The 25,192-nt window shown below is 41.5% G+C and overlaps 1 protein-coding gene across 3 annotated transcripts in view; it reads left to right on the plus strand.

Annotated features, from left to right (window-relative positions):
* Positions 1-25,192, plus strand: part of TPGS2 (tubulin polyglutamylase complex subunit 2) — a 42,979-nt gene that overhangs the window by 11,858 nt on the left and 5,929 nt on the right. For 2 of the 3 annotated variants that reach the window (XM_032245429.1, XM_032245430.1), the window contains 5 exons: positions 5,634-5,721; positions 8,367-8,495; positions 16,301-16,414; positions 18,013-18,173; positions 19,562-22,508. In XM_032245429.1, coding sequence (XP_032101320.1) covers positions 5,634-5,721; positions 8,367-8,495; positions 16,301-16,414; positions 18,013-18,173; positions 19,562-19,807 — 738 coding nt within the window. In that variant the 3' untranslated portion in view covers positions 19,808-22,508. Of the gene's footprint in view, positions 1-5,633; positions 5,722-8,366; positions 8,496-16,300; positions 16,415-18,012; positions 18,174-19,561; positions 22,509-25,192 lie in introns of those variants that run through there. The other variant, XM_032245431.1, reaches the window with a different exon arrangement.

Below are 25,192 nucleotides of genomic sequence, written 5' to 3' on the forward strand. Positions count from 1 at the left end.
ACTCTTCCCTCCTAGTTCTTTTTGACCCTTGCAGCTCTGCGACACTTATCTGTTAAACATTTGTCTCTGTATAAATTAGGAATATGTTTGGCTCAAGGAAAGATAATAATAAACTAGCAATAGCTTCAGCAAATAAGAATTAATATTTTTCATGTAACAAGTCCTGAGGTAGACAGTTGCAGTTGGTTCATCAGCCCTGACAATGTTAAGCCTTTATCTCTGTAATTATTTTGTCCTTTTTCTTTATGGTGCTTCTGAGTAGGAAAAACACATACTGCTTTTCCTCTCCTATTACCCCACAACAATCAACATAGAAAATTTCCATGATCAAACATGTGTTTTGCAAGGGGGAGTTCCCAAACATCAACAAGCAATCAGTTCTGCAGTGAACACCAGCTGGGTATCCTGCAATTCAGTTCCAATGCTATCTCCCTGGATATAGCATCAGATCCCACAGGTTAAGGGCTGAGTCTCACAAGATTGCCCCTCACTTCCAATGCCAATTGCAAGTCCCAGGTTGTTTTACTTGTGCTTCTAACCCACCAGCTATAAATTGGGGTTCCCACGACCCCCTCCTCAGGTTCAGTTAATTTTCTAGAGTGGCTCACAGAACTCAGAGGAACACTTACTTAACATTTACAGGTTTATTACAAAGGATACAGATGAAGAGATGCACAGGGCGAGGTGTAGTGGGAGGAGCGTGGAACCTCCATGCCATCCCAGAGCACACCACCCTCCAGGAACTTCCGTGTGTTCAGCTGTCCAGAAGCTCTTCGAACCAAGTCCTTTGAGTTTTTATAAAGGCTTCATTATGTAGACATGGTTGATTAAATCATTGGCCGTTGATGGTCAACTTAGGGTTCGGTGGTGGGGCTGAAAGTTCCAACCCACTGCCTGCCTTGGTCTTTCTGGTGATCATCCCCCATCCTGCAGCCACCTTGGAGCTGCCAGTCATTTGTCAACTCATTAGCACACAAAAAGACATCACTTTAGAGATTGGAAAGATTTTAGGAATTGTATGCCAGAAAACTGTGACAGAGACCAAATATATATTTCACAATATCACAGTGGCAAAATAACTGCTACAGTCTCAGCTATCACTTCCAAGCTCAAGGAACAAAAAGGAGGTAGGGGATGTTGCCAGGCACATCTGTCACCTTTCAACAGGAAAGTGAACATTTTCTTAGAAACCTTCTCCTTTGGACTTGTGTTTACATTTTAATGTCAAGTTCTAATTGCAGGCGGTTCTGAAAACAGGTGTTTAATTGGACACATTGCCATCTCAAACAAAATGAAGGTTCTGCCAAGGAGAAAAAGGAAGGTGGATTTGAATAAGCAACCCATATGTCTGACACAGCCTCCTTTGCCCCTTCCCTCGTTTCTCTTTCTGTTGCTAGTGCTCCACACAGTGTTTATCCCATAATAGATACTTAATAAATGTGAGATGAGTAAGCGAATTAGATAAAACACAAAAGTCAGAAAGAGTGTGGAAGTTTCCCAAGGCTGCCTAACTTCTTTTTCACGAGCAGTCCTTAATTTCCCTCCTGAGACTCAGGCTACCACACCACCATCTCTGAAGCAGAGCAGCTGCAGATGCAAAGCCTTCCCCCACTAATTCCTCCAGTGGTAGAATTTTGATGATTATATAAACCTGAGGGCATTACTGTTCTGAAGGTTGTCTGGCATGAGCTGTCAGACACACAGCTTCACCGAGACTTGTGGTGCCTCTAGACAGGCTGATATTTATATATTTTTTTCTTCACATGTTTTTAGAGGGACACTGATGGTTCTGTGGAGAAAGGATTTTGGAAAAAGTATGCTACCTTTCTTTTGGCCCTTAAGTGTTGGGATTCACTTGGGGTGGCTGGCAAAATATTAGGGAAATATTGGGGAAAGTTATAGATTATAGTCTCAAACCTTTTGGAAGGCTGAAAGATTTTAAGAGAATGGGCTGAAGGCAGCCAGTTCATACGTTAGAGCTTTAAGTCATAGGATAAAAAGTTTAGGAATAATAAAAGCTTCCCCAATTAAGTCTGTTTATACCACATTCCTTTGTCCCTAATTTGTTTGCTCATGTAAACTTTGTCCTGGATGGTCCTCTCAGGAGGAGGTTGAAGGGGTAATCCATTAATGGCGTTTATTCTGGGCCCTGGAACCAAGACCTTTTATCATTCATAAAACCACTCTTTTAACCATGTTAATTACCCACAAGCATGTTGACTTAGAACCTCTGTTATTAAATCCTACCAAATAAATATGAGGAGAAGCAGCAGCGAGTGGTGGTCGGTTAGCTGCAGTCACCCTCTGAAAGCAGCTGATGACCATCCCTAGCCCACTCAGATTCACTGTATTCTGGTGTGTGTGAGTGCATTCATTCATCCAGTCGTTAAGTCAGGGTTAGATCCCCGCAGGTGGTGATCAACGTATCAGGTGATGACCCTGACATGACCAAGGTCTCAGGTGGTGACCCTGACGTGGTCAAAGTCTCTCTTAAGTAATGCAGCTCTGGCCCCAAACTCTCATACCCCACTCAACAAAACAAAAGGGTTCAGTTAACCAAGCCCTCCACCTCTCCTAAGGTGGGAGTTTAAGAATATATTTGGGAATTCTCTTAGGGATCTCAGACTGTCCCTCCACAGTTCATCCAGGTTTTCCTTCCACTTCGTGGAATGTCCTCCCTGAGAAGAGTTTCAGGAGATGCTGTTTTGCTCCTTGACATAGTTTCAGGCAGTGTTCTCATGCTCCTTCTTGATGGACATCCTGGGCAGCTCTTCACCTGGCTGTGGTTGCAGACCAGCCAGAGAGCCAGCACAGTGTGGACCAGCACCTACAGAAACATTGATTTCTGTCTTCTGGTCCCTACGCTGATCTGATCCTGCATCTGCTCCCCAGTTGGGAAGTGGCCTTTAAAAGGGGGTGGGGAACAGTGGGGTGCAGGATTGTCCAGGAGAAAAGGTGAGTAGAAGGCAATGGACAGCCCTTAGCCCTTCCCTTGAGGCCCAGGCAGTGGTATTGGTTTTCTGGAATCTTGTTGATAGCTCCCAAAACATAAAAGCGGTTCAGGTCCTTCATCCGATGAAGTAGTAACAGAGCTTGCGGTGGACTCTTACTAAAGTGGCTTAAAGAAACCATTGCAGATCGTCTCAGGAAAAGAAAAGAAAGATTGAAAATTAGGAACTATGTGACAGAAGCACCACTGGGCTGGATAGACGTTGCAGATACCATTTTGATGCAGTCAGCTGTTGTTACAGACACTAGTCAGTGTTATCCTCCCTTGCTGGCTTTCTCCTCAAACCCTCCCTCCAATCCTGATATTACCCTTGTCCACTCACTTTCTGCCAATCTTCTTTCTCACCACCCTCCTATTACACCCCCCAAAATATAGGCTGAGCATGAATCTGTGGAGGAAGAAGCTTTGTGATGTGGGCAGATTGCTCCCTGTAGAAAAGCAAACTCTTCAGATTGGTTAGAAGAGAAATTTTAAAATGGCAGTAACTGAGTCACTGGCAAGAACAAAAAAAACATGGTGAAATATATCAAAATTAGGAGAGTTTTTTTACTTTTCTCTCCAACCTTAAAGGACTGATGAGGGTATATGGTCATTTAAGCTTTGGTTGTGAATGTTTCATCCTGGATTTGCCCCACTCAGAAGAGTTACATGCAATAGAAAGAGGCTGAAGCACTGCAGGCCCAGCAGCTGCCCCCAGGATGCTTGAGGCAGAAAGGTCTGCAGCAAAGAGCAGCAGAGACAGGGCTGCTAGCCATTTAAATTAGAATGACAGTGAGGGATTGATGTTTTTCATGAATTTTGTTTACTTGAAAATTTTTATGTGTGTTAGTATTTGAAATGTGTATTAAATATTTGATTTCACAGATTTTTTTCTATTTGAATTTTGAATAATTATAAAAATAATGGTATAAAATACCAAAATTTCTTTCTTGAGTGAAATAAATACCATAAGAAATGTTATAATTACTGTTACTGGAATTATTCAGCCTGACTTACCTATGAACAATGCCCAATAGTCCACTTACCCTCAGTCTGGTTCTCATGGAATCCCCATTAAGAAAGGCTGATGGACAGTAGTTTCCTTGTGTTCACCACTAGATGGCACTAGTGATCAAAATGTCAGAGAGATGCTGGCCTTTTGGGGTAGGAGCAAGAACTTTGTCAGAACACCGGTAACTGTAGGCTTCCTGTACCAGGATTCTAGGGGTGGGAGAAAGGCATTTTGCAAGTTCATTTTTTCCTCTGAAGGCACAGATAATGTAGCCACACAGGAGGGACTAGGAGCAAGTCCCTAACTCCAAACAGTAGGAAAACAAATAAATTAGTCCAAGGAGTCTGAGAGTCTCTTAAATTTCACATCTATGAGACTGGGAACTAAATAGTGGACACAGAAAACACAAAATTTGATAAGAGCATACATTTTAGTTCATAGGTAAGGGAAATTTAAAGCCTGTTTCATTAAAATGACATCTGTTGTCCATTTAATAATCTAAAAACACTGCTTAAAATCTCTGGCAAGATTGAAGGTTTCTGTTTATCTATAGTTCCTAAAGATGCTATGGCTGTGAGTAATAATAATTTCCTCCTCTTCTCTCTTCCTGTCGAACTCACACCTCCTTGTACCTCCAGTGTTCTGTATATTCAGTCTTAGAGTTTATTCTTCAGCCTAGATTCACAGAGTGACATGTTCAAGGTCACGCAGCTAGTGGCAGAGTTGGGAAGTGAACTCAGATTGTCCTTCTACAGTATGCTTTCCCACATATTAGGTACCTAGAACTGACTGACAGGATGACCTAATGCAGTCTTGACATGAGCAGTGGCTAGTAACACATCTCAGAAGGGTCCAGTGAGCCATAAACTTGGATAGTTCTTAACATATTGCTTCTTTGCCTCCGTAACTAGAGCAAGAAGTCACTCTAGGAGCCCAGGAAATGAATTGGATAACTCATTCTTCTGCACACTCCAGGGATTTGAGTTGGCTAGGGAAGACTAAAGACTGAGTTATTTAGAATGTAGGGCTTGTTCCTGGTATCTCCTTGAAGGACAGTAAGCTCCTTCTTTGTTCTCTCCACCAACAGTTTGGATGGTTTATTATCCATATGAAATAAATATTTGAGTATATATGGTTACTTTCTAAGAGCTGTCAGAACTTAGACATTGCATAGCTTTTCTGGAAATAATATACTCTTCACTTTTAAGATGTTCTCATTTGTCCAATTACTTGTTTCAGAAAATAATATATGAGCATGGGTCAAATGTATGGCAGTGATTTCTTTGCTTGAACATTGTCAGACTTTACCTAGGACCTCCTCTCTCACCATGTTCCCCTGTCTCCTCTTCAGCTTGTTCCCTTTGAGCTCCTTTGCCAGGTGGCTGCCCATTGAGGCATTATCATGGCAAAGCAGATACCTGGTTTGCTTTAGCTGCTGAAAAAAAAAAAAAAAAAAAGGCAAACTAGTGACTCAGTTTTCAAGCCTCCAGTGCCTGTCTATTAGAGTTTTGTAAGTAACTATCAGAGTCTTCCGGGTCTATAACATGGTAAACATGTCCCCAGTGCCTTGAGGTATAGCCTGTACCCTCTTTCCCGGCCCTGTCCTGACACTTAGCTGCTTTGTGATTCTAGAAGAATAACTGTGTGATGCCTGAAGATGTGAAGAACTTCTACCTGATGACCAATGGCTTCCACATGACATGGAGTGTGAAGCTGGATGGTGAGTCAGCCTCCTTGCTGTAGAGGGACATTTCCCTGGCTCAGAGATTGAATAGGACAACTCTGAGGGCCCTTCAACTTTTGAGTCTTTGAATCTGGTTGGTTTTCTTGGGTGCTTCTCAAGTGCCATTTCCAGAAGCTGTGATTATGTCCCAAAACTAACAGATGCCATCATTGCTTTACCCACCATGAACCCCATGACAGTCTAGCAGTTTGGAACTGGAAACTCAATTTAGAGGCTTTCTGTAGGAATAGGGTAGAGAAAACCATTAATTACTACCTAAACATTCCTAGCCACCCCAAACTTAAAGCCTCCCAGGACTCCATCTCAGAGCAAACCCTCAGGGTAGGCTGCAGTGACATTCTCTAGTGTTCATGACAGGGGCCACTTACCTCTTTCAGACTCCTTTCTTTATTCCTAACATCATAAAGACCTCAGGGCCCTAACCCTCAAACCAGAGTCTGCACAGACCTAAACCTCAAACCAGAGTCTCCTTCACATCACCTCAGCCTAAGTCACCAACAACCTCAATTCACAAACTGTCATCTTTATCCTTTAATGTGTCTAGGACAAAACAGTTGCGTGTGGATGTGGGAACTCACAAGTTTGTACATGTCAGATTGTAGATACTATGTAGGCATGAAAGGCAGTGAACATTTAGGTGAAGACTCCTGAAAACATTTCATAAGCTAGAAAACCCTGTCTAGCCACAGTGCCCATCCCTGGCACAGATTCCCCAGCCCTTCCCCTCTAGTCCTTTATTATCTCTGACTCTAACCAGATCTATTTTGGCCTTGGGAAGTACCCTGCATCTCCCCGCTGCTGTCCCTAAAAATGCAGTGACTTCTGTTGCACTGCAAATCTGCAGAGCAGACGTCTCCCCTTCATTGCCTCAGCCTTCTACCTACACACCTGAGTTCCCTGTTTGGGTGATTTCCAAAGCCTACCTGTCTATCTTGCACAGCTGGCCAGAGGTACTTTTGTAGCCTGCTGGTTAATATTGAACATTAGCTTTTATGTTAGAATCGTTTCCATCTACGCCTTAGAAACCGTCCTTGCCACCACCATCAGAACCCTCTTATATAGCATGGCCATGACTTTTGGTGTCTGGAGCAAAACAGAGGGACAGAGACTAAACCACCTGGCAGACTCTCCCTTGCCCACATCCTTGAAACAGGCTATCCCCTTCACAAGCCTGCTTCAGAGAATAAAAGTTTTATGAATGAGTCCCAGTTCATTATTGCAATACCTTATCTCATTTAATCTCCCCAAGCCCAGTCTTCTTATCCCCATTACCATACCCTTTATTTACTGAACAGCCTAAATCAATGACTGAAAAGGTGGCAGAGGCAGCTTCTGAAGTTTGCCTGTTTAGTGGTCATTTTTTTTTTTATTTTTTTTTTTTTTTGAGACAGAGTTTCACTCATGTTACCCAGGCTGGAGTGCAATGGCGCGATCTCGGCTCACCGCAACCTCCACCTCCTGGGTTCAGGCAATTCTCCTGCCTCAGTCTCCTGAGTAGCTGGGATTACAGGCACGCACCACCATGCCCAGCTAATTTTTTGTATTTTTAGTAGAGACGGGGTTTCACCACGTTGACCAGGATGGTCTCAATCTCTTGACCTCGTGATCCACCCGCCTCGGCCTCCCAAAGTGCTGGGATTAAAGGCTTGAGCCACCGCGCCTGGCCTTAGTGGTCATTTTTTCTTAGACATTCTGTGGTCTATACACCAGTTGTTTTATTGCTCTAAACCATTCCAGTTTTCTTCAGCAGTCAAATAAAGAAAACATGCGGGCCAGGCGCGGTGGCTCAAGCCTGTAATCCCAGCACTTTGGGAGGCCGAGGCGGGTGGATCACGAGGTCAAGAGATCGAGACCATCCTGGTCAACATGGTGAAACCCCGTCTCTACTAAAAATACAAAAAATTAGCTGGGCATGGTGGCGCGTGCCTGTAATCCCAGTGCTGGGGAGGCTGAGGCAGGAGAATTGCCTGAACCCAGGAGGCGGAGGTTGCGGTGAGCCGAGATCGCGCCATTGCACTCCAGCCTGGGTAACAAGAGTGAAACTCTGTCTAAAAAAAAAGAAAACATGCGGCCTTCCTAGACCCTCATCACAGAAGACTAGAATCAAGCAAGAAGGCTGCCAAATTCTCATCATTGAGTAAAGGAAAATAATAAAGAGAAGGGGGGGATTTTTTTTTATCATGAAAGCTTATAAAAAGAAGAATAAAAGGGGTCCATTGTATAATCAAAGCTGTTACTCCTTCATAAAATATTTATGCAAAATACTTGCTAAAGGAAAGAGGGTGAAAAAACATTTTAAAATCCTTTACCCTTCAGATGTCCCTAAGCCAAGCCCAGATTTCTCAGTTCTTTGTTGGTATTCCCTTTTAAAATTTTCCTCAACTCCACCCTAATACATACAGCGGTTGTTCTTCATCACCTGTAGCCCCCAGTTCCTTTTTTTGTATAAGTTTGGTACTTTGGAATATGCAGTGAGTGATCCTCTTCTTCCTACCTTCCATCAGAGTCCTCAGCTGTGGGGCCAAACAATACCTGGGCTTGGGTTATTCAAGCAGAACCTCATCATAACCATTGTAACTGGCTGTTACTCCATGTAATTCTCCTTATGCATGTTCCCCTAGAGCACATCATTCCACTGGGCAGCATGGCAATTAACAGCATCTCAAAACTGACTCAGCTCACCCAGTCTTCCATGTTTTCACTTCCTAATGCACCCACTCTGGCAGACCTGGAGGACGATACACATGAAGGTAGGAAGAAGATACCAGGGTTGGCATCTTTGTTTTATTTCCAGCATCCAGTTCAGTGCCTGGCACACAGTAGGCACTTAATGAATCTTGGTGCATGAATGAATGTTAAAGATTAAACTTCACTCAGCATTTCAGTATGAAGAGGATTCAGTGAACACAGCCATCTATAACTCCTTTCCCCTCCATTCTTACCTCCCGGCTCTTTGCCACTTCTGAGTGAAATGGCTCATAAGTCAAGTGGCTGCTAAAACCTAGGAGCAGCTGGGTATCAGTGAGGACTTAGTCAGAGTTCTGTTTGGTCACATGAAACAGATGTAGTTACAGTGTTTAAATAGTAATTTATTTTTCTCATAACAAGACATCTGGAACTAGGTTGATGTAGCTGCTGGAGAAAGTCAATGATAAAGTCTCCCTCTGGCATTGTGCTGCACCAGCCTGTGGATGTGGTTTTCATCCTTGTGGTTGAGGAATGTGGGCTATTCCTGTCGGGAAACAAGAAGAGTAAAAGGCAAAGGGCAGTATACCTAGCTGTTTGCAGAATCTCTCCCTTTTGATAAAGAACACAATAGCTTTCTCAGCAGCACTGCCTAATAGCTATTGGAACAGTCAAATGGCAACCCATGTTGCCATGGGTCTGAGAAGGTGAGTACTTTTAGTTGTGCAATATGGCCTCCTTGAACAGAACTGGGCTTTCATTAAGAAAGAAAGGAAGAACAAATAATGAATAGGCAACTAGTGTCTCCAATCCAAAGACCCTGGGGTTCACTAAGCTCTGGCAGAGAAAACTAATGTAAGGCTTTCTCCTCAAATTGGATGATCATTAAAGAATAGTCCCAGCGGAGTTCGGGGGCAGAGGCTGGACAGCGACGGGTTCTGGGAAGAGCCTGTCACTCAAAGATTTATGGAATCCCCAGGGGTAGGAAAAAGGTCTCACTGTCTTTACATGTGTGTGGTGGGCTTCTCTAAAAGGCAAAGAAGTAGTTAAACAGGTAGACTAAGTCTTCCTTGTTTTTGAGGCTGGAAGAAAAGAGGTAGAGTAGATAACAGAGAGGCTTCATGGGATCACATTGTTCCACATACAAATGGGGATAAAAACCACTTGGCCTTCCGACACCTGCTAGATTCATGCCTTTTAAGATAATGCAACAAGTATACCTAAGTCTCATTAAACCTAAATGGAAAAACAGTGACTTTTCTCAGGGAACTCAGCAGTCAGAGAGATGATGATCAGGAAAAAATACACAATCAGCCGGGTGCAGTGGCATGAGCCTGTATTCCTAGCTACTTGGGAGGCTGAGGCAAGAGGATCACTGGAGCCCAGGATATTGAGGCTGTAGTGCACGATCATCACATCTGTGAAGTGCCACTGATCACTTGAGCCCACAAGTTTGAGGCTGTACCATGCTGTGATCACATCTGTGAATAGCTACCACACTCTAGTCTGGGCTAAATGGTGATATTCCATCACCGTTTTTAAAAAAATACATACCCAGAGAAATAAAACTGCTAGAGGACACAGATAAAAATCTAAATAAGAACAAGAATACTTAAGGAGATGTAAGACAACATAAAGACTTTCTATGGGTAAAATCAAAGATTCTCAAACAATTGACTACATGAAAAAGAGTATATACATATTTTATTGAGACCCAAGTTAGCCTGAAAAATCAAGTGCAATATATATCTTAAAGCATAGATGAATAAATTTAGAAGAGGGAGATTATGAGGGAAAAGTTAGGAATTTAGAGAAGTGGAAAATAGATTCAAGACACTTTCCATTAGAATTATAGGTGCTCTAAAAAGAGAAAAGGAATAGATAGAAAGGCAGTAAATACATACTAATAAAAGAAACCTCTCTGCAGATGGAAAAGGCTTACCTAACCCAAGCTGTACAGGTGAGAAAACACAGACACCTATGCATATCCTGATGTGGAGAAAATGACAAGCTTCTAGGCAAAGATAACAAATTACTTGTGAGGGAATAATAAGCAGACTGACATTAAATGTCCCATCTACAACAGTGGAAATAGAAGATAGTCAAAAAGCACATACAGGTTTCTGAGAGAAAATAAGTAAAAGTCAAGAGTCCTGTATACACAATCCAAATACATCTCTCAGGTCATAAGAAGGATGTTAAAAAAACGTAAATAGCCAAAAAACAAATGAAACTAAATGGATATTTCAAGATGTATATACATGAAGATGAAAAGGAAATGTAGAATCAATGCACCTTCCATGAGAAAGAGTAGGTATATGTGTTTGTGTTTAAAAGTAAATCTTAATATCATGGACTGTGTTGTATAATTTTTACATAAAAACTCTTGGAACATAGTACAAGAAATATTCTACAAAGTATTATACTGTCTCAGTTAAACCTAAAAGGTGAGTAGAGAGACCAGATGTAAGAGTGTTACAGGTTAAATTGTATCACCCTCCAAAAATAAATTATGTTGAAGTCATAACCCAAAGTACCTGAGAATGCGACCTTATTTAGAAGTAAGGTCACTGCAGATTTAATTACTTAAGATGAGTAGTTACACTAGAGTAGGGTGAGCTCCTAATCCAGTATGTGTGGCGCCCTTCTAAAAGGAGGAAATGTGGACTCAGGTGCACACAGGAATAATACCATTTGAAGAGGAAGGTAAAGGTTGGGGTGATCCTTTTACAAGCCAGGGAATGCTAACTATTACCAGCAGACCACCAGAAGCTGGGGGAGAGACATGGAACAGATTCTTCCCCACAGCAGGATAGAATCAATGATAAAGATACCAGACTCAGATTCTGACCTCCAGAACTGTGAGGCAATAACTGCATGTTATTTAAGCCACGTAGTTTGTGGTACGTTGCTACAGCAGCCCTAGCAAATTAATACAGAGGGTGTTCCAGGGATCACAGTGGAGAATGGCAAAAAGACAAGACAAAATGAAAAGGCCAAAATCAAGGTATCTGCTGGGATTGCGATCTTACTTATTCCAAGCTTATTGTGGTTGGCTGTTCTCCATTTCTTACAGGTGTAGAAGTAAGTCCCTGTTTTACTCCTGGGTTTTGGCCAGGGTTACTCTCACTACCTTTAGCTGCCCTCAGATTCTGGCCACATGACCCTTTTACAATGTAGCAGCTTATGTCTAAGTCAGAAGACAAATTTCTCTCCAGTGTACTACAACAGAGTTATTTCATGTAACAACCAAGGTTATGACTACCCATCATATTCACAGGTTCTAATCACACTCAAGAGGAGGGGTGTAAGGTATGTACACCAGGGGGCAGAAATGTTGGGAGCCATCTTAGAATTCTGTACATCACACTTGGTTAGGGAAATAATGGCATATTGTTTCTAAATAATTGTTTCTAGCCTGGGAAACATAGACCCTATCTCTGTAAAACAAAAAGATAGATTGGATGTAATAAGCTTGAATCTCCCTTTTCAAAGACAAAGACTATCAGATTCATGAAAAGACTTCCTCTTCTGGTAATGGAAGCTAGGTAATTCAGAGCAGCCTTCCTGCTGAGGACAGCTGAAAAGCAGCACAGAACTAAAAAATCATCTTCCTAAAAGTATTAAAGAGCTAACAAGACAATGAGATGTAATACCACATCAACATTCAGAAGGAGACACAAATCCAGGGAAGAGGCTCAACATGTGACATTGCTTTTGCCTAGGGTACATTGTCCTTTTCAAAAGATGCAGTGAGGCTGCTGAAAAGCTTAAAATTTGACTGATTTGTGAGACAGGGAGTAAAATGGAGTCCAGAGCCTACAGAAGGTGACATTATAAAATCATCTACCCTCTGGGTTGGCACTGTGAAAAGCTGTACCCTAGGAGACAGGGTGAATGAAAAGTAACCATTCTTCATGTGGAGTGAAGCTCAGTGTATCCTGGAAAATGCGTTAAATCCCAAAATTAGGGTAAATTGATCCCAGATTACTAATCTCCCAATAGGCCTGGCAGAAATAAAAATTGACTCTAAAGAAATGCTCTAAAATTGTAATGACTGCACAACTCTACAAATATATTAAAAACCATAGAATTAATATGTTTTAAATGAGTGAAATGGTATGGTAGGTGAATTATATCTCAGGGCTTTTGTATAAAAAGAAAAGTTCACTCTGGAATGAGATAACATTATGCCAGACCCCAATTTGTTTTTATAAATAATTTTTCAGAAACTAATTTCTACTAAAAAATAACTCAGCACATGAAGACACACAACCCCATGAATGAGAACCAGCACAGATAACAGGGAACAGATCAGCAGTGGTTACCAGAGGCTTGGGTGGGGAGGCTGGACAGCAAAAAGGGAAACGTTGGTCAACAGGCACAGTTTCAGTGAGACAGGAGGAGTAAGTTCCGGTGATCTGTTGAACAGCATCATGACTATAGCTAATATTGCATATTTCAAAATAGCTAAAAGATTTTAAATGTTTTCACCACGAAGAAATGATAAATACTAGTGGTGGATGTGCTAATAAGCCCGATTTGATCTTTCCACAATGCATACACGTGTTAAAATAGCACGTTGTATTTCATCAATATATACAATTATTATTTGTCAATTAAAAATGAAACTTTAAGAAAATGTTAATTAAGGAGAAAAAAAGAGGGCCAGGTGTGGTGGCTCACACCTGTTATCCCAGCACTTTGAGAGGCTGAGGCAGACAGATCATGAGGTCAGGAGATGGAGACCATCTTGGTCAACATGGTGAAACCCTGTCTCTACTAAAAATACAAAAATTAGCTGGGCATGGTGGCACACACCTGTAATCCCAGCTACTCAGGAGGCTGAGGCAGGAGAATCACTTGAACCTGCAAAGTGGACATTATAGTGAGCCAATATCGTGCCACTGTACTCCAGCCTGGTGACAGAGTGAGATGCTGTCTAAAAAAAAAAAAAAAAAAAAGAAAAGAAAGAAAAAGATTCATTGGTACTGCTAAGAGTCATGTTATTAGATACAGAGCACAAAATGACATGCTTATATGCCCATGGAGGTAAAACGAAACTAAAATTTCAGAGGGGGACTGAAAGCAGTGATTGCAGATCTGAAAAAAAAAATCAAATATTGACATTGTGTTTATAATAAGGCAGAATCTCTTACCAAATCAAGGCTGCTGCAGATAATACTCTACACTCTGGAAGAAGTTTAAAAACATGTACCTTAAAGGACTGGAGAGTAGTCAGAAGCAGGCAGAAGCTGGAGTGCTGTCTGCAGTTGGCAAAAGGGAGCCACATTGAGTCTTCTGTTCTTACAACTTTTCACCTGAGGGCAGAGTTCAGTCAGCACCAGGCAGGGCTGCTAAAACATACATGTGGGAACATGTCAACTGGACTTTTTATTTCATCCAAGATGGAGTAACAGAACAGATTTATCTACCCACCTGGAGCAACAGTGACAAAGAGCACAGACAAAATATATAAAACAGTGATTTTCAAGCACTGGCCATCAGGCAACAAAGGACAGTGAGCCCTGAGAAATGGGAAACAAACAAGGTGAACCCTACAATTTCCCCAGAGAGAGATTCCAGTCCACAGCATAAAGAGGGAGACCCAGGTGGACCCATAGCACTCCCTGAGTTGAGAAGACAGAGCCGAGAGTCCGGATCAATCAAGACAGCTAGAGTTCACAGGACTGAGTAACAGATAGGCAAATGCCGCATAAAGGGCAAACCCCAGAGTCCTGCAGTGGGTGTCCCCCTCAAATATTTGGAGAAGAATTGATAAGCACATGCATGTCAAACTGTCCAAGACCAGGGGACAAAGCCACTCATGGTGATTAGAAGAAACAATGCCCAGTAGTCACATAGGACCAGGAACAGTGCCTGTTTCTGTCAGACAGGCTAAAACACCTCATGATTTGGACAGCAGTAGATAGAGTACTCAAAAGGATGGTGCCACAGCAATGGAGAATAATTAGCTCTAAGTAAATACTGCCCTAGTCCTGCCTGACAGATCTTAAGAGGAGGGCCTAAAGTATCTGTTTCCAAGTAACTTAACTGTCAAAGAACAAAGCTCAAGAATATTTACAGAAATATAAAAATATCCAGCACTCAGCAATGCATACATAATAATAGTTTCTATAACTATATTCTGTGTATCAAAAAAAAAATAAGTACAGACATGGAAGTGTTGTGTGTGTGTGTGTATATGTATATGTGTTCGTATGTGTATATATAGAAAATATATATGATCCCCAAATTATATATGTTATATATATGTATGTTAAATTTGGGATGGAGATATATTTATATATTATATCTCCATCCCAAATTTAACTTTTAGAGATGCAAACTAGTTTCTGAGAGGAAAAATGCAGTGGATTGGATTATTAGTGTCTAAGACATTGCAGAAGAAAAGACTAAAGAACTTAAAGACATAATAGAAGCTATCTAAAGTTACACAGAAAAAAAAATCATTTATAATGAAAAGAGCATCAGTGACCTGAAGGACAACATGTGGTATAATATATGTGTAATTGAAGTATTTGAGAGGAGAGGTCAGGGGCCAGAAAATATTTGAAGAAATAATGGCTCAAAAGTTTACCAATTTCATGGTAACTATAAACCCACGTATCCAATAAGTTTAATAAACCAGGAACAAGAAACACAAATAATACTGAGAAGCACCGTAATCAGATAGCTCAAAATCAAAGATAAAGAGAAAATCATAAATGCAGCCAAAGGGAAAGGACGAATTACGTAAAAAGGAACGTAGATAAGGATAACAGCATAATTCTCCTTAAAAGCAATTCAAGTGAGATAAAATACTCAAAGGAAAAAATAGGCTAGTGCAGTGGTTCCTGCCTGTAATCCCAGCACTTTAGGGGGCTGAGGCCAGAGGATCACTAGAGCCCAGGAGTTTGAGATCAGCCTAGGCAACACAGCAAAACTCCATCTCTACAAAAAAATTTAAACAATACCTGGGTGTGGTGACCATACCTGTGGTCCCCAGCTACTTGGGAGTTTGAGGTAGAAGGATTGCTTGAACCCAGGAGGTTGAGGCTATAATGAACCATGTTCACATGCCACTGCACTCCAGCCCAAGTGACAGAGTGGAGACCCTGTCTCAAAAAAAAAAAAAAAAAAAAAAAAAATCAACCTAGAATTCTATACCCATTGAAAATGTCTTTCAAAAACAAAGGATTTCTCCTGGATCTTAAAAAAGGTCTTTTTGAAAAGCAATCTGGCAACATCTATTCTATTGCAGGATATCTGTCCCATATAATGAAAACATCAGAATATAAGGGCATATACAGAGAAGATTATTGTAGCATTCACAAGTAATGGTAGGCAAATGCCTATCAATAGAGGAATGCTGGAATAAATGAGGGTACTTCACTCCCACAGACTATGAAACAGTCATTTAAAAAGAATAAATTAGAGTTATGCCACATGACTTAAAGGGCTTCTCCATGGTATTGCACAGAAAGCAAGAATCAGATAATGTGTTTGCTATCCCACTTTTATAGAATAAACAATCTCAGGAACGGAAATGAAGTTATGTCAACATCAGGCCATTCAGATTGCTCTGTGGTCCCACTCCCAAGAAGTTCAGTTTGCTTTCCTCATGACTCCTTTTCCCAGATTCCCTGACACTGTCTGTTGCTGATAGGGAAACCCAGACAGAAGGCCTAGTCCGTGAATTAGTTCAGGGCTTTAATTCAAATACAGAGTTTATTTGAAAATACTACTTAAGTATATATCTGAGATAAGGCTTTTTCCTTCTGTTTTTTCAACCTAGCAAAGTTGGATATGTAAGTATGTGTTTGAGTTGAGTTTGTTTGAACATTACCATTAACTTCTGGGTTTGCAGCCAGTGATGATCAGCCAGAGAAGCCTCACTTTGACTCTCGCAGTGTGATATTTGAGCTGGATTCATGCAATGGGAATGGGAAAGTTTGCCTTGTCTACAAAAGTGGGAAACCAGGTAAGAATTGTTTACAAGCATGGTCCTGTAGTTTGACTAGGGTCTTGTCTGATCTTGCTTGTCAGCCATGGCTTAGGAGACACATACCTCCTTGGCCTGTTGAGATGCTCCCAGGTTTCTTGTGTGTCCCAAACCCAGAAATGCCTTTGGTTCTCTCTGAGCATCTCCCTCTGGGCTAATTACTAGTTTTTTACCCTCCTTCATTTGTGAGTCATTGCAAAATAGTAGATGGGATTAGGGTAATATGGGAGTATAAACTAAAAGAAATAGACGTTTTGTTTATAAACTCCGACAGCAAGTTCATGTACTAGATAAGCATCCAGAAAGCGCATTATCTTTTATCTTTCATTTTATACCTCTATATGTAGGCCAATTAACAGCAACAAAAACCTGAATTACTAGACCTCAAGACCCCAGATGGGAAATTAAAAGCCCCTCTTCCCTCAAGTAGCAGCTGCCACCTAGCCCCTAACAGTCCTTCAGAACCTAGCCTAGGGACTGTGAGACTACATAGCTGGACAATGTTAAGCCCTCTTCAGCTAGCTGTCTGGTAGGGGTGAGAGGATACAGACATTGGGATTTACCTCTGGGGGAAGGAGAAATCATCCAGCTGGAGGAATTGTTGCAAAATAGTCTTGGAGCTGCATCTTGAACTGAGGGGCGGGAATTAGATACAGGGTGGGGAGGACAATTTGGTGGAGTAAAAGAGACAAAGAGGAATCCAAGCCAAGGGACAAATGGGCAAAAGCCAAGCCATGAGAAAGTACATCTGAGTTTTGGGGAATGACACTTCCAATTCAGTGGGCCACATGGTTCATGTTGGGGATGAGGAGGAGATTAAGCCAGAAGGCCAATTGCTCTCTCTCATGCAGAGCTTTGAAAACCAAGCCAAAGGAGTTTGTACATAATGTGGAAGACAGTGGGGAGTCAATGAAGGTTGTTGAGTAGAATGGCAGGGATCATGACCACTAGCAGTTTTGTCAAAGAAAGAGACTGGGTGGATAATGGAGGCCACTTAAGGAGATGTTACAGCTATCTAGACAGCAGATGAAGTAGGACAGGCTTGAAGTAGTAAGAATGGAAAGTCAGAAGCTGCGAGGCAGGACATCACACCACAGCATAGGCAAGACTCCCAGGAGTGAATTCAGCTAGTCTCCTTTGTGGTAGTTTTTCATGGCACTTTTGGTTTTTCATGGCACTGATAGAGAGTTCTTCAAAGAAAACCCAAGCCATTCAGTGGTTTTCTGTCAGGAAAGCTGAGATCACAGTGTGCACACCCACTGAGGGAGGGGAGCGCTGATTCCACACAGAAAAGGAGCAGCTTTCTAGATAGCCTGAATATACTTCCAGGTGGTCAGAGACCAACGGATACAGCAATCAACTGATCTATCAAAAATTTGTAAGAGTATCAAAGGAAAAGTGGCTGCTAGAAAATGAGACTGGAGGGTTAGAAGTGGGGCAGAAGGGGAACTTTTACTTTATATTTTACATTCTGTCTGCTGGGATTTTTTTCCTAAACCACGAGTATAACCTTTTATAGTTAAAAAGAAAAAACTGTTAAGCTATTCCTTTTTTTTCCCTTTTGTCTTCCATTTCAGCGTTAGCAGAAGATACTGAGATCTGGTTCTTGGACAGAGCGTTATACTGGCATTTTCTCACAGACACCTTTACTGCCTATTACCGCCTGCTCATCACCCACCTGGGCCTGCCCCAGTGGCAATATGCCTTCACCAGCTATGGCATTAGCCCACAGGCCAAGGTAAGGGAGGAACGCCTGCCATCGCAAACTATGGTATATACCAAAATCTGAGGAAATAGTTACGTTGCAGGTTCCCAACTTCCCCATCTGACTCAGGAGATCTAGGGTGGGACCCAGGAACCTATATGTTCAATAAGCAAGACAGGTGAGTCCAGTGGAAAACCTCACTTTATGCTCATCTAGTTAAGTGGTTCCCAAACTTGACTGATCCTCCGAATTAACTGGGGAGCTTTATTTTTAATTAAATTTTATTGGATAGTTTATATCCGATGGGTTGTTCTGGGCTGGCAGTACATGCACCCAGGAAGAGTAAAAAGTCAGACTCTCACTCCCCTGTTCTCCAAGCGTACTTGCCCAATGGCAGCTGCTATTATGAGTTTCCTGTGTGCCCTTGCCAAGATACTCATTGCACATAAAGCATGCATACACATTTTTGTCGTTCCTTTTTTCTAAATCACAAGTATAATGTCCTGTCCACATTATTCTGCATCTTGCTCATTTCACATAACACTCCATCTTGGAGCTTATTCCCTTTCAGTGCATTTAGAGCACTTGTCCTCTTCAGTGGCTACAGAGTATTCCATCGTGTGAGTGTCCCTCATTTATATTACAGGTCTGGTCACCATTTCAGACATACAGATGCCAGGTTTCAACCTGGTTTGAAAACATCAAGTGTAGCTGGAAAATCTTTTGACTAGAGTGAGCTCATCTGGGCTCTTTCATGGTGGTTTCTTGCAGCTCTAAATTAGCAGCAAGTTAGGAACTCAGCTCCAGCTCACCATACCATGTATGTATTCATCTAGTAGGCTTCATTTTCTTCAAATGTCACATAATTATAACAGTTATCTGGTCAACATTGGGAGGCAGCTGTGATTTAAAAGGTAAATACATGTGGATGCCCTTTACCCTCAGTTGCCTAAAAAAACAGTAGGAAACAGAACACCAACAGATACAGCACCCCTCAGCAGAGGCCCACACTGGCCTGCCTCCTACCTTTCCTGGGGGAATGGTGCTGCCAGAATCCACCTGATGGGGAGTAGCTGGTTTGAGGGCAGAACAATTAGACCCTGTCCTCTAGAGCTTTGGAATCTAGCAACCCAGGCTCAGGACTCACTAGATCAGAAGGAAATGTGCTCAGATTCTTAGTTCTCTTATTGCATTTATCTTAAAGATCATGAGACCTCATAAAGCAACATGTATATCTTACCAGAGGTTGACGGGATCTGTTATCACTTCCACTTAAAGGAAGAGCAAATAGATTTTTAGGTAGATTTTCATGAAAATGTACCTGCTTCCTGTTCACAGCTGTCCTGCATCCCCCCAAAAGAGCACACAGAATGGCATTTCTTCTTTGAATTGTGACCTTCTCTCCCAATTCTGCCTTTCAGCAATGGTTCAGCATGTATAAACCCATCACCTACAACACAAACCTCCTCACAGAAGAGACCGACTCCTTTGTGAATAAACTGGATCCCAGCAAAGTGTTTAAGAGCAAGAACAAGATCATAATCCCAAAAAAGAAAGGACCTGTGCAGCCTGTAGGTACCCAGAAAGGGTCCTCAGGATCTTCCGGTCCCTCTACTTCCTCCAATTCTAAATCCTCCTCTGGCTCTGGAAACCCTGTCCGAAAGTGAGCACCCCTCCCTCTAACTCCCCAGCAGCTCCAGAGTGGTGGTTTCCATGCACAGATGGCCCTTGGGGGGTGACCTCCAGTTCTGTATGTGGAACCAGAGGTCTCTTTCCAGCTAAATGACCAAAATTTTAAGTTTTTTGGTCCCACTGACATTAGCCAGGAGTTGGAAGCTCCTAGTGATGCCTCCCTCAGAGTCCTTCCTCATATCCTTCACAGCAGGTTGTGCTGTTCCCTGCCTTGGGAACCAGTGGGGAATTTGGGGTCTTGTTTAAGTGGCCAAATAAGTCTGGTGGGTTCTTTCCTCTCCTTCAACACTCGTGCCTCAATCCCTTAGCACTGATTGGAGAAGTCCCCCAAATAAACCACTGGTTTGGACCCATGAAGCATTAGAACTGCATTGTTCATTCAGGAGCCACTAGTCACACATGACTATTTAAATTTTAATTAGATTATATGAAAAATTCATTTCCTCAATTGGATTAGCCACATTTCGAGTATTCATGCAGCTGGTAGATTCTGTATTAGCACAAAGATAATGAACATTTCCGTCACCAAAGAAAGTTTTTTTGGACAGCACTACATGAGAATATTTTCATATTGCTTTTCCTCAGATCAATTAATTTTTGTTGTTAATGTTGATGTCCTAATTTGACAGATCATAATGTTTCATTAAACCTCTCAAATACACAATTGTACGTTCTTTGTATTCCTTACCAGAGATATCTTGCTCTGCTCATTTCTTTTGCAGATTCCTATAAAGTTTGTCTCCCTCATCAATTTCCAGTGAAGTTTCTTGCTTCCAGTTTGGTGTTATGATGTTTGTACATGTACCACAATTATCCTCCTTATTAACTTTTTAAAGATGAAGTGTACTTCTGCTGTACTTTATTCTAACCATTTAAAAACAAAAAACTCCCAAACATTGCTTTGCATGACTCTTCATAAAGAGTTTTAATGATGCCAATCACTGCTAACAGAAGCTTTCCACCTGCTCTGCCTGCCTCTTCACAATTCTGAGTTGTCCAGCCTCACTTTGCCTGGTCTCTGGCCATCTTTGGGACAAGCAGTCTCCTGCTTTGAACAGAGTGAGCTTCCAAGAGTTCCTTTGGAAGCAAGTTGCAATTCAGAAATCACTTTCCCATTGACATATAGGAGTACTGGACCTCTAGCTCACATTTGCTTAATATTTGACACAAAATAAATCTGACATTATCTACTACATTTAATGAAATTTTTACAGAGGAGGTCACTCAGATTTGAATTAGGAATGCCTGTTTATTTCCTCCCTCTACAGCCCTTGCTGTGGGCAGAAGCAAAGCCTTCACTCTACTTCCCAACAGGGAAAGTAGGGAGTCACCCACCTGGACCCAGTTTCCTTGGGTGGCTGCAGTTTTTGTCCTGAAGTCCCAGAGGTTAGAGAATGAAGAGTTCTGACGAATGAGGTGCAGGGGCCTCTACCATCTGCACTCTTCAATCCCAGCTGACTCACTCTCTTTCCCGACTGCTCTCTGCCCCAGTGATTGGCCAGGCCTTCTTCCTTCACACTGAGTCTGCCTGCTAATCAACCCAGGGTTTCCCTCTTCTAAACCCACTGGGGAACTCAGAGCAGTCCACAGGATTCTCCACATGCACTTATGCTCTGAAACATTTTTATTTTGATTGTTGACAATAGTGCTAGATATTCATGAAAAAGAGCCGTCGTTATTTCCTCCACCTACCACTTTCAATAGCCCCTAAGGAAAACCAAGGTGAAGAGTTAGCCTTCAAGGATGAGGGCAAGGTCTAACTGGCCGCTTCCCCATTTTTGTAATAGTTCAAAGTCTTGAAATATCAGTGCTTGAAAGTTTTTGGGAGCATAAATTGAGCTTCGTGTTAACAGCTCATTCATTTGCTTTAAAATAGCGACATCTCTTACCTTTGCAAGCCCAAAACTAACCACTTATAATTCAGTCTGGTCATTTAAACATTTGTGTGTGTGTGTTTTAACCATAACATGACTCTGTCACATATTCTCTAGAAGACGTTTTGGCCCTTCTAATTTAATTGTGTAGGTTATTACACTTCAAGCATTTATAAATGTGCAACAATTCCTGGAGTGGCAGAAAAGAACAGAGAGAAACCAAGTTGTCAAGGACAATAGCTGGAGTTTAGTCTTCTGGAAGTATTTTACTTGCCAAAACTGATCAAAGGAAGAGCCAACAGTACCAGATAAGAGATTCTAGCATTAGGCTTCTCCAAGACAAGCGAGGTTAGAAGGGAGTTGAGAACTTATGTCATCTTCCACTGCAGCAGATATCCTTTTTTTAGTACATGGGGAGCCCCTGAATCACAGCATTTCTAAATCAGTCCTGGATTCCCCAAGTGAAGCAGCAGAGGAACTAGGAGGTCAGTGGTGCTCCTCAAATCTGTGGCAACCAAGCGGGAGTTTTCAAAAGGCTATCAAAGGAGGTGGATTACAATAAGGAAAGGCTGAAGACCTGCCTCAGAAGGAGTGAGCAGTGAAAAGCAGGACTGACTTCACAAAATGCATGATCCAGTACAAAATGAAGATGGGCGGCTTTTGTGCAAACATCAGGAAAACATTATCTCTACAGGTACTAAAATGTCATGTTTTTCCTTTCTTCCATAGACTCTTTCTCCACTTGTTATGGTGGTGTTTTTTATTTACTGCTTAATGCTGTTCTAACTAAAAAATGTTAAATTCCTATCATGTATTTTACTGTTTATGTTTATATTGTACAATTCCAGTTTTAAATGAAAATATAAGCATTTAACTCATGCAGAATCACCCAAATTACACAATTTGTATTTTATCACTTGTGTTTACATACTGTATGCATATATATTTTGTTCTTACCATAGCAGGAGAAACACTGTACAAAACTAGCTCAACTGTTACTGTTTCACTTCTTGGTATTTTCAGCATAAATGGTTGGCTAACACAGGAATATAACATGAGTTAAAAAGGATATGATAGGGCTCCTTAGTCATTCAAGTTTCTTAGAATGCCATTGCCTTCTTTCTGTGTTTGAAGCCAGTTGGGTTCGGATAGGAGGTGCAGCCTTTTGGGGCTCTCAGAATCCCCCCTTTATTCAGTCATAGATAGAAGATGCTTACTTTGTACTCACTTTGAATCCCTTTAAGCTCTGACACACCATGAGTCCAACAGAGTTCTTTGCTCACAGGTCATCATGAAGGCTACATATGAACAGGGCAGTAAGGAACATTGGATATAAGTTGCACATCTCCTCCACTCATGTGTATATTCCATTGTCCCATCAGACTTCACTTACAGAACACAGGTTCAAAGATAAAATAGTGCCAGAAGAGCACTAAACTAAATGTGAGGCCCTTCTGAGTATGGGCCATCCGCCCATGGAGCTGGCCCTGGTGAAGGAGGAGGGGAGCACTTCTGGCAAAAGACCCAACAACAGGAGGTTGAGTAAGTTAAATTGGGAAAAAACACCCATGAAATTTATGTTTTGAAACTAAAGCAATTAAAATGGGAATTGGCTGTATTATAAATCAACTGCCCAGGAAAAAGACAGTATGCTGGAGTCACAAAATAAGAATAAATAGCAGAATGTCTCATGATGCACTGATGTAGTCAAGATTGTACATAAAGTGCTACATCATCATGCTGCTTGCAGGGAAGTAACCAAGCCAAAGATAGGAATGAAAGGGGGCAGCTTGCACCCGATAATCCACAGAATCTAGCCCTTAAAGCTGACATGCACCAATGCCACTAGAATCATGTGCAGAAAGTAAGATACCCAGAACCCCCTCCAGACCTACTAAATCAAAATTTCCAGGAAAGGTTCCAGCTGTCAAGGTTTTTAATCAACTGAAGTGGTGACCATGATGCTCACCAAGCCTGAAATTTGTTACTTAATGGGTCTGGGTGGCTTTGCTTTTATTGCATGGAGAATAATTCAAAATCTGTTTTTATTCCAGTAAAGCATATATAATGACTGGAATAGAAGGACCAAGGGAAATTTTTAGTTTCTCCGTAAATGCACATATTTTTCTAAACCCATTATTATGGAGAATTTTTAACATTTACAAAGATAGAAGAACATAATGAATCCCCATATATCCATCATCCAGTTTCATCAATTATCAACTCATGACCAGGCATGCCTTAGGTATACCCATGTTTACTCCTTCAGTTTTAAGTCTATTCAATTTATCTATTGGTTTTTATGCTAAACTGCTTTATATTTTAGCAATTGCTCTGAAGATTATAATATATGTTAACTTTGTCTGTCCAGTAGCCACTCACAAAGTCCCTGGTAGCTATATTTATCTAGTAAACTCTGGCCCCTTTATTACAGTTGATTAGACACCAGGTGGGTTTCTAATCCAAGTTGACTGTGCTCTTACCCTTGAGATCTTAAGTTGAATTTTCCTATTTTCTTTTCCTTCCTTTCTTTCTTTCTTTTTTTTTTTTTTTTTTTTTTTTTTTTTTTTTTGAGGCAGGGTCTCACTCTGTTGCCCAGGCTGGAATGCAGTAGCATAATCATGGCTCACTTCAGCCTTAACCTACTAGGCTCAAGCAATCCTCCCACCTCAATTTCTTGAGTACCTAGGACCAGAGGTGTGTACCACCTGGTTAATTTTTTTATTATTATTATTTATAGAGATGCAGTTTCCCTATGTTGTCCACAAAGGTCTCAAATTCCTGGGCTCAAGCAATCCTCCCACCTCAGCCTCCCAAAGTGCTGGAATTAGAGGCATAAGCTACCACACCCAGCCAGATTTCCTTCTTTGGCTTAAGCAACCCAGATTGGATTCTGTTTTTCCAGCCATGCATTGTCTTGTTAACAGACATGGCCTCCATTATGGAGTTAATTATGGCCATTAAAAGAGCTAATATATAGTTGAGAACTCAGAAAAGTTGGCTCCTCTTTTGCTTCTTCTTTTATAATGTGATCCCAACCTCTGTTTCCAGCCATTGACTTTCTATATTACCTATCTGGCCCTGCTCTCCTAAACCACTTACTCTTTCCAAAATTCCAGCTTCTTCTCTTCCTGTGCCTTTACACCTAGAGTTTGCTCCTAAGGTCCAGCTCCAGTCCACCTCCAACTCAGAGGCCTCTGGGAAGCCCTAGGCTACAAGGAGAGCCCTCCTTTAGGTGAAGTGCTTCATGCCAATACCACTCCATTAACTTTTGATCACCCCTGCCTGTGTCCTCTATGTCTTCAGTGTTGAGATGGTGTATTAATCCATTCTCACATTGCTATAAAGAACTACCTAAAGCTGGGTAATTTATAATGAAGAGAGGTTTAATTGATATGAAGTTCTGCAGGTTGTATAAGAAGCACAGCTTGGGAGGCCTCAGGAAACTTACAATCATGGCTGAAGGGGAAGGGGAAGCAGGCACAT

This window comes from Sapajus apella, unplaced genomic scaffold (assembly GCF_009761245.1).
Source record: "Sapajus apella isolate SASKATOON/1434 unplaced genomic scaffold, GSC_monkey_1.0 scaffold57, whole genome shotgun sequence".
NCBI lineage: Eukaryota > Metazoa > Chordata > Mammalia > Primates > Cebidae > Sapajus > Sapajus apella.